At 39.0% G+C, this 13,753-nt stretch overlaps 1 protein-coding gene across 4 annotated transcripts in view; it reads left to right on the top strand.

Annotated features, from left to right (window-relative positions):
• STX8 (syntaxin 8) overlaps positions 1-13,753 on the top strand; it is an 84,138-nt gene that overhangs the window by 58,993 nt on the left and 11,392 nt on the right. For 3 of the 4 annotated variants that reach the window (XM_070739697.1, XM_070739696.1, XM_070739699.1), the window contains one exon: positions 1,913-2,014. In XM_070739697.1, the coding sequence (XP_070595798.1) occupies positions 1,913-2,014 (102 nt within the window). Of the gene's footprint in view, positions 1-1,912; positions 2,015-2,764; positions 2,852-13,753 lie in introns of those variants that run through there. The other variant, XM_070739698.1, reaches the window with a different exon arrangement.

Here is a 13,753-nt window from a genome sequence, read left to right as displayed (position 1 = left end):
GTATGTCCCATGTGACTGCTGGACCCGCTCCTTCAGTACGGAGAATAGGCGTTGATTGCTTACCTGAACGCCTCTTCTCGTACGGTGAGCGGGTACAGCAGTCACTTCCCGCCCTTGTATGTGTCTTCTTTACCTTTCTATATCTTTCTTCCTCTAACAATGAGAGTTGAACACTACAGAGCTTCACAACTGAGCCTAGTCTATGGATTCGCGAATTCTGGGGAAGGGGCGGATCCGGCAAGCTTTTTTAATACTAGGCTCAGTTCCACCGGATTGGACATGAGCAACCCATGTGACTGCTGTACCCGCTCACCGTACGAGAAGAGGCGTTCAGGTAAGCAATCAACGCCTATTTTCAGTGGCTAAATTGTCATCATATTGTCACCATACTTGCTATGTAATTATAATGTATGCACCTTCATTTTACAATGGGGAAAAATATACCTGTGTAAAGGGAATAGCAAAGGTTCCCCCTTGAATGCTCTTGAGGCCATACCTGCCTTGACTTCAGATAGATGACAGAAATAATGGGAATTATTTATTTATTATTTTATTTTATTATTTGGATTTGTATGCCGCCCCTCTCCGAAGACTTGGTGTGATGTTAAAATATTCAGATGTTTCTCTAATTTAAAGACTACCTTCTTAATACCTTTAAGTGAAGGGTATTTTTATTACAGCAAAATTACAACATTAACCTAAATCCTAAACCTTTTCCCACTCTGTTGTATTAATTTTAATTGTATGTTGCTATGAAATGTTATCAACTACTTTACAGGATCCTAACAAAGAGTAGTCTGCTTTATTTGAAACAGCTGAATCCAATGTGCTATGAGAGGTGGGCATTGAAGAACCTTCTTTTCCTTCATACCATGCAAAGTTGTCATGCAGGAAAAAGACCCCAACCCCCCCCAAAAAACACCAACCAAAAATCCAAAACAAAACCTCACATACACATACACTTCTTACCAAAGAAACTTGGATTCAGAGTGAAGCCTACCATAATCCAATGCCAAAATATGTTTGGCTTAATAATTCATTACTCTACTTAAGTATGTTATTTTTTAAAATGATTTCAGCATAGATGACTGTTCTGCTGGGGTTTTTCAACCGCCTGTAATTACAGGGTAATTAGTCCAGGAAGACACATACCACACGATAAAAGGAAAACCCAAAAGTTTTTATAAACAGAAAAACAGAAACAGCTCCCTTTTTAAATGCAAAGGGATTTTCTGGTACACACAAGGCACAGGTTATATGCAATCCAATTGCTCACCCAATAACTTGGAAATTGAGTCCAATTCTAAAGTCCAGAGAGTCCACACACAATCTTGAACAGCAGAAAAACCACGATCTTGACGAAACAATGAATCAGATAAACTGCTACAAGGCTAAACCAGCACGCTGTTCTTTTTATCTATAGCACTAATTACAGCAGCCCCACCCAACCACAGGTGGCCTCATTTTCTCTTGTAATAATCCTTCAGTTGTTGTCTCCTATGCATCACTCTACGCATGCGTGGATGTGTCATTAATTCTTGTTCAGAATCCAAGGATGATACAGATGACTGATCTCCTCCTGGGCTGTCTGCCCAACTCCCCTCTTCCCTGTCACTCATGCTTCCTTGGTCAGAAGAGGCTTCGTCGGCAGATTCCATCAGGAGCAAAACAGGCCTGCGGCATGTGGATGTTTCCCCCACATCCACCTGCACATTCCTTGGGGTAGGAGCTGGGCCAGAGCTAGCCACAACAAAGTCACTATATCTTAAATGATACTTTGCTTTATCTACTTTAGAAGACTGCAGTGCAAAATCAGAAATACAGAAATCTTTGTCTTTGATAAAATTTTGTTTGTTTAGAAGCAATAATAGAAAGCTTAGATATTAATGTTCAGTCATGTTCCTCTTCCTAGAAATCATTGATGATCTTGCCAATTTGGTAGAAAACACTGATGACAACCTACGCAGACAAACCAAAAATGTCTTGAGGGTGGAGAAAAAGTCAACCTCCTGTGGTAAGATTTTAAATTTCATTCCTTTTGCTTCTACTGGTTGCTCTTTTGTGTGTTCTGAAACCTGATTTAAAGCCATTAGGGTTTTTTTTTCCTGACAGCTCTTTCATATAACCTTGTACTTTCCTTTACAAACAATCTAACAATTATATCCAGGACCTTTGAAAATTTTCAACCATTTTTAAAAGAGGGAAAGAAATTTGATAAGCCAGTCATATTTATCCCAAGTTTGATTAAAGGAAATTAGTTATTTATCCTCTGAAGGGCATTTTCTGCTTTGAGATAATTTCACTTCATGAAATTAGTAGGTGAGGATCAATCTTGTATTGGCCTTGCCAGGAGAGGTACCATTGGCCCTACATAGACTGCAGACAACTGAATTCATCTGCAAGTTCAAAAACCCAATGATTTAGTTTTTTAAAACAAAACATCATTGCATTCTTGTGTTCTCTTCTCTGCCTCCCTCCCTTCCTCTTACCTTTTTACTTTTTAGAAGGTGAGGCTGCACTACTTTTGAACATTATAGTGCCAATGTAGAAGCCTGAAAACACAATCTGGAAACCATGGCAAGATGTTATCAGTCTTTCTTCTTGGTGGAAGAGGAACAGAATAGCTGATTAGCATGGCAGCTATGCTATACAAGAAATGCTGTGGAGCTATCATTGAATCCAAGTACTCAACTTTTGTAGAAAACTCAGCCAGGCCAGAAAGAAATGCCACATTCTAATACAATTCCCCTCTCCTTTTATATAGGGCAGTTAGGGGACTATAGAATAATGTGTCATGACAGTGGAAGAGAGGATAAACAGTGACAAGGAGGAACTGCAGACCAGCAAACAAAGAAGGTATTAATCCCCAAGAAGTGCTAAACAGAACTGAGGATAATCAAAGACAACCTTCGATCTTAGAGAAGCTCAGTTTAGGAAATGGATTGTTAAAGTTTAGGAGATTTCTGATGCTGTGGCTGCTTTTCAGCACATGAGACAGATCAGATATAAGTATCTCTTCCTCTATAAAAAAAACAAAACCTGTAAGAAACAACAACAAAAAAGCCATGTTATAAGTGAACAGATTTTCCCCAACATCCAGAAAAAGAGTGATAGCATATTTAAGACCTTCTCTCTCTTGATTTTCCCAGATCTCTGTGGGTCTTGATTTGCTCAACCTCTACCTTCTTTTAGAAAAAAAGGCAAAAGAGATAAATGCCATAAAACTTTAAAAGAAAATAATAAAATAGGAGACAAAATTATTTCTTTATGAGATTTCTCCCTACATCACTCTTTAAATTTAGGGAGTTTAGAAACAGTAACAAAATAGTGGTAAATAATAAAAAAAATATTTAAATGTAAAAATGCTTTAGAACATTATACTAATGTTGGCTCTGGTGAAACCAGAATCAATCCTAAAAAGTGCTGAAGGAGAACCAGGTTTTTACAGCTTCCAGAAGGCCATGAGAATAGTTACCATTATCATCTTAGTAGATTTGTCTCCATGACACTATGAAATTCTGTGTAATTGAACTTGAAATTTGGAGGTAGTGAATTCATGAAATTATTAAAGGAGAATGAGCTTATGGTATTATCCTCCTTCATAAAGAGTTTTTTTACATCCTCTTGTAAAAACTTAAGAAATTTAAGGACAATGTAGTTTTCTCCTCCTTCCACAAGATGGTGATACAGTTCCTAGTCTTAAGAAATTAAATAATAGCTTCCCTTTTACATTGATTCTGACTGTTTTGAAGGAAGTAGAATCATAACTTCTATTTTTTTCTCCTTAAACTTTTACCATAATAGCCCATCTCAGAAATGTTGATTACAAAAGTAGTCAAGTATTTTCCATGGTTTTTTATTGTTATGTTTAAATAACGAGCAGTCTCATCTAAATGAACAAAGAAAATTATAAAATCTTAATGTCTGTCAAATTACAACTGTAAATTAGATAAGGATATATAAAATGATTCTTGTCTTTTAGGTACTGTTATTTATCTAATTTACTGGTCATTTCTATTTTCTGTTCCTCTCTCTTAAGTTTTTTGAATAGATTATTTCAGGTCTGCAGATGCTTTCATAAAATATAAACTTTGTATTTTCCAATGAGTAAATCTCTATTCATTTTATTTTTAATATAACCAAGAGTTTAGTTAATATGACATGAAGTCAACTTTTCCTACGGTCTGTTTGCTGGATGATTATGCCAATATTCCATCAAAAAACTGCATGGACAATTGCATTGGCTTGGAACCAAAATATGTTTTTTTCAAAGCATTTTTCCTGGCATATGAGTTGTGCCAGGTTTTGAACCTTGTCATGTTTCCAGAGTTAAATAAGTTGTATAGTTTTCCATAGAAGCGCTATCATGTTCCTTGTAATGCCAGCGTATCTGGTTTCATTATCTTTTTCTTGAAAATATATTTTGAGTGTGTACACATAATTTGTTCTATAGAAATTGTGGATCAGATTGAGAAGAGATACATAGAGGAACAATTTATTGTTTCCTATTGAAATATGTATGTATATATATATCTATGTATCTATAAAAATGACTGAAACACTAGTGCTGCGATGTGCGAAAGCAAATTAGAACCAATATATTTTACAATTGTGTATGTTTTGCTGCCACCAGAACCTTTTTTGAAATCCAAAAACTATTTTTTCCCCATTGAACCTTGTTCGCTTTGGGAAGAATCTGAATTTGGATTCAGATTCAATGGACTTCAAATAATTAAGTCCATTGTTTGGCAGAGCTACTCAGACCATAGTTGCTTTTGCAGATCTGCAAAGTGTTACATCTTCTATGCATCTACTGCAGGGGTGTCAAACTGGTGGCCTGCGGGCCCGATGCATAATCTGCAGACCACACCCACCCCAGCTCCACGAAAGGGTAAAATATCGTGAAACATCATGTGATGGCTACATGATGCTGTGAGTTTGACACCTATGATCTACTGTATTTGTGGAAGTTAATGCTTACGTGGTCAGAAGGAAACTGTCTGATGCCAGATCTGTCCATTAATTAAATAATATATAAATAGAAACTGGCCCTCCTGCTTAAGAGAGTTGGATATCTAGAATGATGAAGGTTATTAGGTTTGCTACTTGTCCTTTGTCAAATCATGGCAAAAGAAAAGTGGTAGAGGAAGCACTTTCCCAATCAGCATGTATTTTTCACTAGCTCAAGGATAGGAGGAAACCACCTCACAAGAGGTATGGAGAAAGAGTGTCACATCTATTATACAATGTCATGTGTAGTGTTTCCTGAATCAGAGAAAATGTACTCAAAGATTTACCCACGGTCTTATCTATGATGTGGGCCTCTTCCTGTGATGTAATTTCTTCCTATCTTTGAGATAGGAAAATAACATGATGGTTGGGGAAGCTTCTTCTTCTACCACATTCTCCTTGCCATGCCTCAAAAAACTTACAATCCTCAGACAGGATTGGGGCAGTGCTTTCCCACTTCTGCTGATGAGGGAATTGATAGGAAAGGAGGAGCTGGGAAGCAGATTCTCACTGTCATTCTCTCCCTTCCCCAAGCAGGTATTCGTTGCAGGTCTGTTCAGCAATGGTGCTTTTCAGCCCACAATTTCTAGGTAAAAAAGTTCCAAGTCCTTTAGAAAATATGAAGCAATGGCAGACTGTTGCAGTAGCAGAGAAGCCGTTTGCTAAGCCACAGTGTTAGCCCAGTAGGTACACCAGACCAAGAAAACAACTGAGGAAATCTAAAACTACTTTTATTGAGGTTTCCCCTTAAGAATCTGCAAGTCTGATTGCACTGAACCTTTTTGCCCTTCAAATAACTCTGTGAATTAGAGAGTTTCTTTTAACCTTTTGTCACTGTAGTAATGGATCTTGCACGTTTCTATCAAGATCATCTTCTTTGCTGTCTATGCATGGCTTCTGTAAGCAAGCAGGCCAGGAATTGTATCCTGGAAAATCAGGGAGGGATTGTCATGATGGAGATGGCAGAGATTACCTTAGGAATAGTAACTTCATATAGGATAAATAAATCAACAGCCAACTTTAAGAGGTTCTTTTCTGTCAGTCAGCTACAGCAGAAATGGCCACAGAGGCACAGAAACCTGTGACTGGATGGGTGGGGACAGTCTTGAAATAGTTCTGTAGACTAGATCAAATGGAGACATGTGAAAACATGTCCTCCACAACAGAGAACAGCCCACCTTGCAGCTAGGGCTAGAAGGATATGTAAATGAACTGTTAGTAGAGGCCCTATCCTTAATAAGTTACTATTTACTTCTGATGACATGACTGCCGCATGAAATAACAATCCCTATCATATCTGCCACATTGTGTGTTTCTTCAGCAATATTTTAATAATTTTTATTGTTTAGATAGCTTTAGCACCAGTGCTGGGATTCTTGGTTAATCTTAGCAGAAATCAATACTCCCAGGATCATAATATTGATTTCCAGGTATCAAAAGTTTTATTATTATTTGTAATAATAAGTCCCAGCATAGACACTGGCATTTGTCCTCATCTTTTGCTTCTCCCTTGATGAAAAAAAAAATCAAAGTAAATGTAGCTTGGCCCAGTTACCCAGACAGCCTATGCATAGCTCTCCTTAGACCTGTATCTAGGGAAGGCTTTAATCGCAAAACAATCATACTGTTGGCAGGCAAACATCTCTGGCGAAAGCATTCAGAAAGAAAGTACGGGGACAATACATTGTCCAGTTGTCCTCTAGCCCCCCTTTTTAAGAGGCCTAAGCCAAGTTCATATTTTCTCACATTTTACTTTGGGGAGCAAAAATCTGATGTTAAGAATGATACTGACAGAACTGGGTTTTTTTTTTAAAGTTCATTTGAATCTGCAGATTAAAAGTCTAGATGCCTTAACCTTGTCCCTCCTTCATTTTTTACTGAGTAGTGCTAGATTTGGCACATCTAGTGAGAACTGGATAGAGCTAGGCCAGTGGGAAAGGGACCAGTAAAGTAACACCTAGTTAATTACATTTGCATATGCAGCTGTTCAAACAAAGTTTGGCCAGTGCCTGCTCCATCTCTTGCTAAGGATTTGGTACAGCTGTCACTGGTCCCTGCAGTTCATTGGAGGGCTGAAGTGAGTCCCTGGAATGCCTCAGCCATCTATCATTTCAATGGCCAAGTAATTAGTTCTGTTGGAATAAAAAAAGGACAAACCTTCTAGTTAATTTTCCAAGGGTACGTGTCAAGGAGTTAAATATCACTACTTGATATTTTTGAAACTGTTGGAATGCAATAATTAGATAGTCGATGCTTACCCATTTATTTTCCTAGCAGTCTTTAAACTGAGGGGTTTTATTGTAATTTTAGCTGATCGTTCAAGTTTTTTTATATAAAAAATAAAGACACCAAACCACTACAACAAATCTTGTTGCCATTGTAATTTAGCAATTTCGTTTTGCAGCAATTGTATTCAAATGACTAAAAAATAGCTTTTGTTTTAGGCTGCCTTGTTAATGCAATGATTCTTCTAAAATATCTTACATAAATGCATGAATCAATATAATGGTTGAAAATATTTATGTTCTTCTTGCACATCCAGATAGATGACTCTTTTAAAAAATAGTCATCTTTTCAAAAAGGAGTCCTCCTTTGCTCGCTCATTCATTCATTCATTCATTCATTCAGTTTCCACCCTACTCTTATTTGCTTATCTGACCCTATGACAATCATTAAGTGTTGTACTTCATGATTCTTGAGAAATGTATCTTTTTCTTTTATGTACACTGAGAACATATGCACCAAAGACAAATTCCTTGTGTGTCCAATCACACTTGGCCAATAAAGAATTCTATTCCTATTCCTGTTCTATTCTAACTCAGCCAAATGATTTTGGGTGGCTTACAATTCTAAAATTATGAAACAGAAGTTGTGAATGCTCCAAGACTGGAAATTTTAAAGAATAGATTGGACAATGTCCAGCCAACGAAGCAGTGGAAGTGATGTGCCGGTGCCTGGAGGATGTTGGGGCCTGGATGAGTGTCAACAAACTTAAGCTCAACCCAGACAAGACGGAGTGGCTGTGGGTCTTACCTCCCAAGGACAATTCCATCTGTCCGTCCATTACCCTAGGGGGAGAATCACTGGCCCCCTCAGAGAAAGTTCGCAACTTGGGCGTCCTCCTCGACCCACAGCTCACATTAGAGAAACATCTTTCAGCTGTAGCGAGGGGGACGTTTGCCCAGGTTCGCCTTGTGCACCAGTTGCGACCCTACTTGGACCGGGAGTCACTGCTCACAGTCATTCATGCCCTCATCACCTCGAAACTCGACTACTGTAATGCTCTCTACATGGGGCTACCTTTGAAAAATGTTTGGAAACTTCAGACCGTGCAGAATGCAGCTGCGAGAGCAATCATGGGCTTTCCCAAATATGCCCATGTTACACCAACACTCCGCAGTCTGCATTGGTTGCCGATCGGTTTCCGATCACAATTCAAAGTGTTGGTTATGACCTATAAAGCCCTTCATGGCACCGGACCAGATTATCTCAGGGACCGCCTTCTGCTGCACGAATCCCAGCGACCAGTTAAGTCCCACAGAGTGGATCTTCTCCGGGTCCCGTCAACTAAAGAATGTTGCTTGGCGGGACCCAGGGGAAGAGCCTTCTCTGTGGCGGCCCCGGCCCTCTGGAACCAACTCCCCCCAAAGATTAGAATTGCCCCCACCCTCCTTGCCTTTCGTAAGCTGCTTAAAACCCACCTCTGCCGTCAGGCATGGGGGAATTGAGACCCTCTTCCCCCTAGGCCTTTACAATTCTATGCATGGTATGTATGTATGTATGTTTGGTTTTTTATATTAATGGGTTTTTAATTGCTTCTAACATCAGACTACTATTGTACACTGCTTTATTGTTGCTGTTAGCCGCCCCGAGTCTCTGGAGAGGGACGGCATACAAATCCAATAAATAAATAAACCATTTGTCTAAAATGGTATAGAGCTTTCTGCCTGAGCTGGGGATTGCACTAGAACAGGAGTCCCCAACCTGTGGGCTGTGGCCCACTACTGGCCCACGGCCTATTCACAACTGCCACGGCCTATTCACAAAGTCCTTGGAGAAGGGTGGCATATACTGTAAGTCCAATAAATAAACTGGCTGTGTTAATATCTGGCTGATCAGGTTTCCCATTTCTGCAAGTGTCGCAGGTGCTAGAGGCCTCACTCACATGAGTGCCATGAGTGCTGAAGGCCCCACTTGCGCAAGCATCATGGGTGCTGGCATGCGCACATGCACCTGACATAGAATAAATGTATTGTCACTTCGAATGTACATTAATTGGCATACTTTAAAATAAAATTGTTTGACATACAGCTCTCAAACGATCATCACACACTATATAAACATGACTAAACAAACAAACAAACAAACAAACAAACAAACATATACCCATATATATTACATGAGACAAAGAAACAACAGAGTCTAGTTTGGATGTTTCCATGTATTTTGCGAGAAAAACAAATCTTGCAAGTTTTCCAAATGGATGGCATAGAGAAAAACAGTAAGAACACCCACAAAAGAAATAGAAGCAAATGGCAGCCCTGATGCTTAAGAATGGCTGCTTTAGAGAGCATGGTGAGCAAAAGGCAAGTAGATTCCCTGGATGTTTTTGATTCTCCAGTAGGATCTTGATCATTTTTCCATATGCGTGTGAGGCTGATGCTGTGCTCTGCATCACGCTAACTTCCTAGTTAACTTATTTTTTAATTAAAAGAGTTCAATTAAAAGACTCTTTTAAAAAGTCTGCTGGATTAAGAGGTCTGATGGCACATTGGTACTCATGGGTGCCTCATTGCCTCCCTTTGTCTTACTGTAATTCTCGGTACCTATTCTTATCGCTTGGTGAGCAGCCAATATAGCAGGTGCCTGTCACTTACTTCTTTGGCAGTGTGTTTATTTTATTCTTTTCACTTTCATTTTGAGATGTGAGATTTGCTTCTTCTTTCTTGCTCTTCAGGGATTCTCGACCTAAAGCTGGAGCGACTGCTTTATGATGGGTTTATTTACCTAATCAATGGGCTCTGGTGTTGTCTAGGAAATGCTGGCATTTTTGAAAGAGAAACTCCTAGTAACTGACAAACAAAAGTCCAGCAGTTAGGTCTGATGAAACAATGAAATGAAGGTCAGCTAATATTGCCCTCCGTCGCTTTCCCGGTGGCCATGACAGCAGGGGAGGTTTATTTGAAGATCCCAGACTCGGGAGTCACTGTTCGTATTGTCACCCGCCTGAGCATTCGAGGCCGTGCCAACAGTTTAGGATATTAATGTATTCCACAAGATCAGGGAGAAAGAAATTCCTCTGCATGTCTTTGTTTTGTTTACTCTAATTCCCTCCTCCTCCTTTTTCCCCCCTATGCACTTTGTTTGCAGGGCCTTTGTCTGATGATGTTGCTGGGCATTTCTGATGAGAAAGGAAAGAATTACGAAGGAGGGAGGTGGGAGTTAGTACTTTTGAAACACAAGGTGAATGATTATTATTATTTTTTTTACCAGTTGGTCAGGTGAGTTAAAATTAATATTCTGGTTAGGATTGGGAATGCAATATATGTAGATCTTCCCTTCACGCCTCCCCCCCTCCTCCTTTCCTCACGAAGCAAATCTCTTCAAGGAGATTTGCTTTCTGGGCCCAGGAATTATGCTACAAAACCCCAAGCACCGCTGCTCCACAGGATGCCATGCCTCAGTGCGTCTTTAGTATTCATCCTTGCTTCATTACCAGGGCCACCTCTCAGCCCACCCCCAGCAGCTGCTAAAAGGGGCAAAATTACAGCAATTCATACTGGTGGTGACTTATTGCCAGGGGAAGAATTGGTTTCTGTTTGCAAGGGACATTATCACAGCTATGCCTCCAAAACAAGAAATTGTTTACAAGTTTGGGGGAAGGGGGGATGTTCAATGGAATATATTTATCGGGGTTTTCACAGGATTTGAAGGAAGGTGGTTTCCTAGAAAGAAAAACTGTTAATCAAGAGAGAGTGATCTAATAAAGACATAGGTAGAAAATAAATACAGGTAGATTTGTTAAAGATCCCAATATCTTATACTACCCTAGGAAGAATTGTGCATAATAGTTAGATTTAAAAAAAAAATACATTATTTGATCCCTCATGGAAATGTTAATGAGACAAAATGTGCTAAAGAGCTCTTCAAACCCTGCCTGGAGAGGGAGGAATGAAATGCAGACCCTCTGGAGGGCTTCTAGCACACAAGAAGTCCCTTTGTTTCCTGTTTTAAAAAGCAGAGACATGTCTAAAATCAGGGACAAACTGAGAGCAGGCTGAAGGGACACTGTTGAAAACTAGGCTTTCTGTATTTTAAAAAGAGGAGGAAAATGTGAATGCCACAGCCCGCTTGATAGGCAGCATAAGGGGGGGGGGGGGTATTTGAAGTCCAGCATGAAGGTGCTGTGAAGATGGGAGTGAGATACAGTTAGGCTGCCTTTCACTTAGACTTAATTAAGGACCTCACATGCTTTGTCTCTTGGGGTCTCCATTCCTCAATGGAGGCCTCAGCTCAGCCCCAAAATTGTATCTATAGACCTGCTGCTTTTGTGCTGAGTTGCTACACCAAAAACAGTAGCAAGTACAGGCCCCATGTTGCTGGAGGTCATCCTCTTGTTCAGAGAAGTGAGCCTGAGTCTCCAAGGGGGAAAAATGGGAATAGTTGGAAGGGAGCCCATTTTACAACTGGGGAATAACCAGCCTTTCTGTTTTTGTGTATGTGTATCAACAAAAAGCCAGTGGGAGGTAGAAGAGGTTTTGTAACACTTTCCACAACTTGATTATGTAGACTAAATGAGGAGTCAGAGGTTATACCACAAAGGGCAAACACTTTTCCTGAAGGAATCAACACAGTGTGTTAAGGTCTATGAATGAGAAATAACTTGAATCTTTCACCCAGCTATTGATTATTCCAGTTCTTTGCTATGAGTTGGAATTTATCAGTTTATGTAGCATTCTATATATGAAGTTATAATGAGTTTTAGATAACAGAAGAAGAAAGAGATTTATTTTGATATACTGGAATAGTCTTTCTCAGCTGGTAGATTAACCCTGAAATCCATAGGTGCTAGGTGTTGGTCTTTAGTTATACAGTGTTCCCTCGATTTTCGCGGGTTCAAACTTCGCGAATAGCCTATGCCACGGTTTTTCAAAAAATATTAATTAAAAATACTTCATGGGTTTTTTTTCTATACCACGGTTTTTCCCGCCCAATAATGTCATACGTCATCACCAAACTAATAATTTTTGCAAATAAATAACAGAAAACATAATTATTGTTAATAAATAATTATGTTTATAAATATCAGGATCACTAAGTGTCTTATTCAATGGTGAGTACCAGTAATAATGGTGAGTAAATGGTTGTTAAGGGAATGGGAAAGGGTAATTTAGGGGTTTAAAGTGTTAAGGGATGGCTTGTGATACTGTCCATAGCCAAAAATGGTGTGTTTATTTCCGCATCTCTACTTTGCGGAAATTCGACTTTTGCGGGCGGTCTCGGAATGCATCCCCCGCGGAAATCGAGGGAACACTGTATTGCAAAGCAAATTACACGAGAAGAGTTAGCCAATTGATCTGCCTAAGAGTTCATACACATAGAGATAGTCATATTTGGCTTAATAGAACATGAGAGGTTTTGGTACATAGGATTATGATTAGATATAATCCCAATACAGATTTTGATCTGGTGACAGATCATGATGGCATTGAAACCATTACTAAAGAGGGCATGAAAACTGCAGCCCAGTTTTTATAATTCTGAATTAGATTTATTTTTCTAAATCCATCTCATTCTGATTTTAAACTAGGAATGCCAAAGCTAGTTCTATTGACTGAGTTTAGAAATTATTATTGTTCCATGGTGTCATTCAGCATTTATTAAGAAGCGCGTAAACAAATGATAACGATTTCCACAGGCATATACCCTGTGAAAAATGAATTTGGAGAACAGAACAGAATGAAGCAGTCGTATTAGGTTTATTGTTGAAAGGCTGTGGAATATGGAGAAACACGGGGCTGTGTTTAACCCTGTGGTAAGTTATAAGTAACTCTTTGGCTGAAGGATGTGCACCTGTGTCTTCCAAGTATTATGGAAGCTGTGACCCACTTTTGAACTATCATCTGGAAACTGTTATGGAATGAGTAAGGGTGAAGGAAGTAATTAGAAACCAGATGTCTCCCATTCAAACTATGTAAGCCTACTATTGAGAAATCAGAAATGTAGCCTAAAAATGTTCTTGCTTCTTAAATAGCAGTGTAAGCCAAATATGTATTCTTCAGTTATACTTGATATTTAACAGAAGTGAACAGAATCATCATTCATATTTTGGTAATTTAAATATTTAGTTAGGGTAATGTGGACTGTACAATACATGTGATGTGTCTAATATTCCCTCCAGAATATTTAATTTCATTTGCAGTATAGGGAATCTAGTTCTTACGAAAGTGTTTACATCATTTTCTTTCTTTCTTCTCGTGGAGGCATTTATATTAAGAATTTTCTGTTGTGGGAATAATAAAAAGAGTAAGATGGCTGAAATTTCTAAATGTATCTTTTTAGTAGAATTGCACTTATTCTTTAGTTGTCTTTGCTGTGCGTGAGTATGCAACAAATGTAATACAAATGTATATTGATGGATTATCCCCTTCTGCTGCCCACACTATATTATGCTGCCACACTATGCCATAGGGTGTTTATAGGAGAGATGAGCAAGGAACTCTGGTACTGTCAGAACTGCCCC

Source organism: Erythrolamprus reginae, chromosome 2 (genome assembly GCF_031021105.1).
Source record: "Erythrolamprus reginae isolate rEryReg1 chromosome 2, rEryReg1.hap1, whole genome shotgun sequence".
NCBI lineage: Eukaryota > Metazoa > Chordata > Lepidosauria > Squamata > Dipsadidae > Erythrolamprus > Erythrolamprus reginae.
This window is presented reverse-complemented; position numbering and strand designations above follow the sequence as displayed.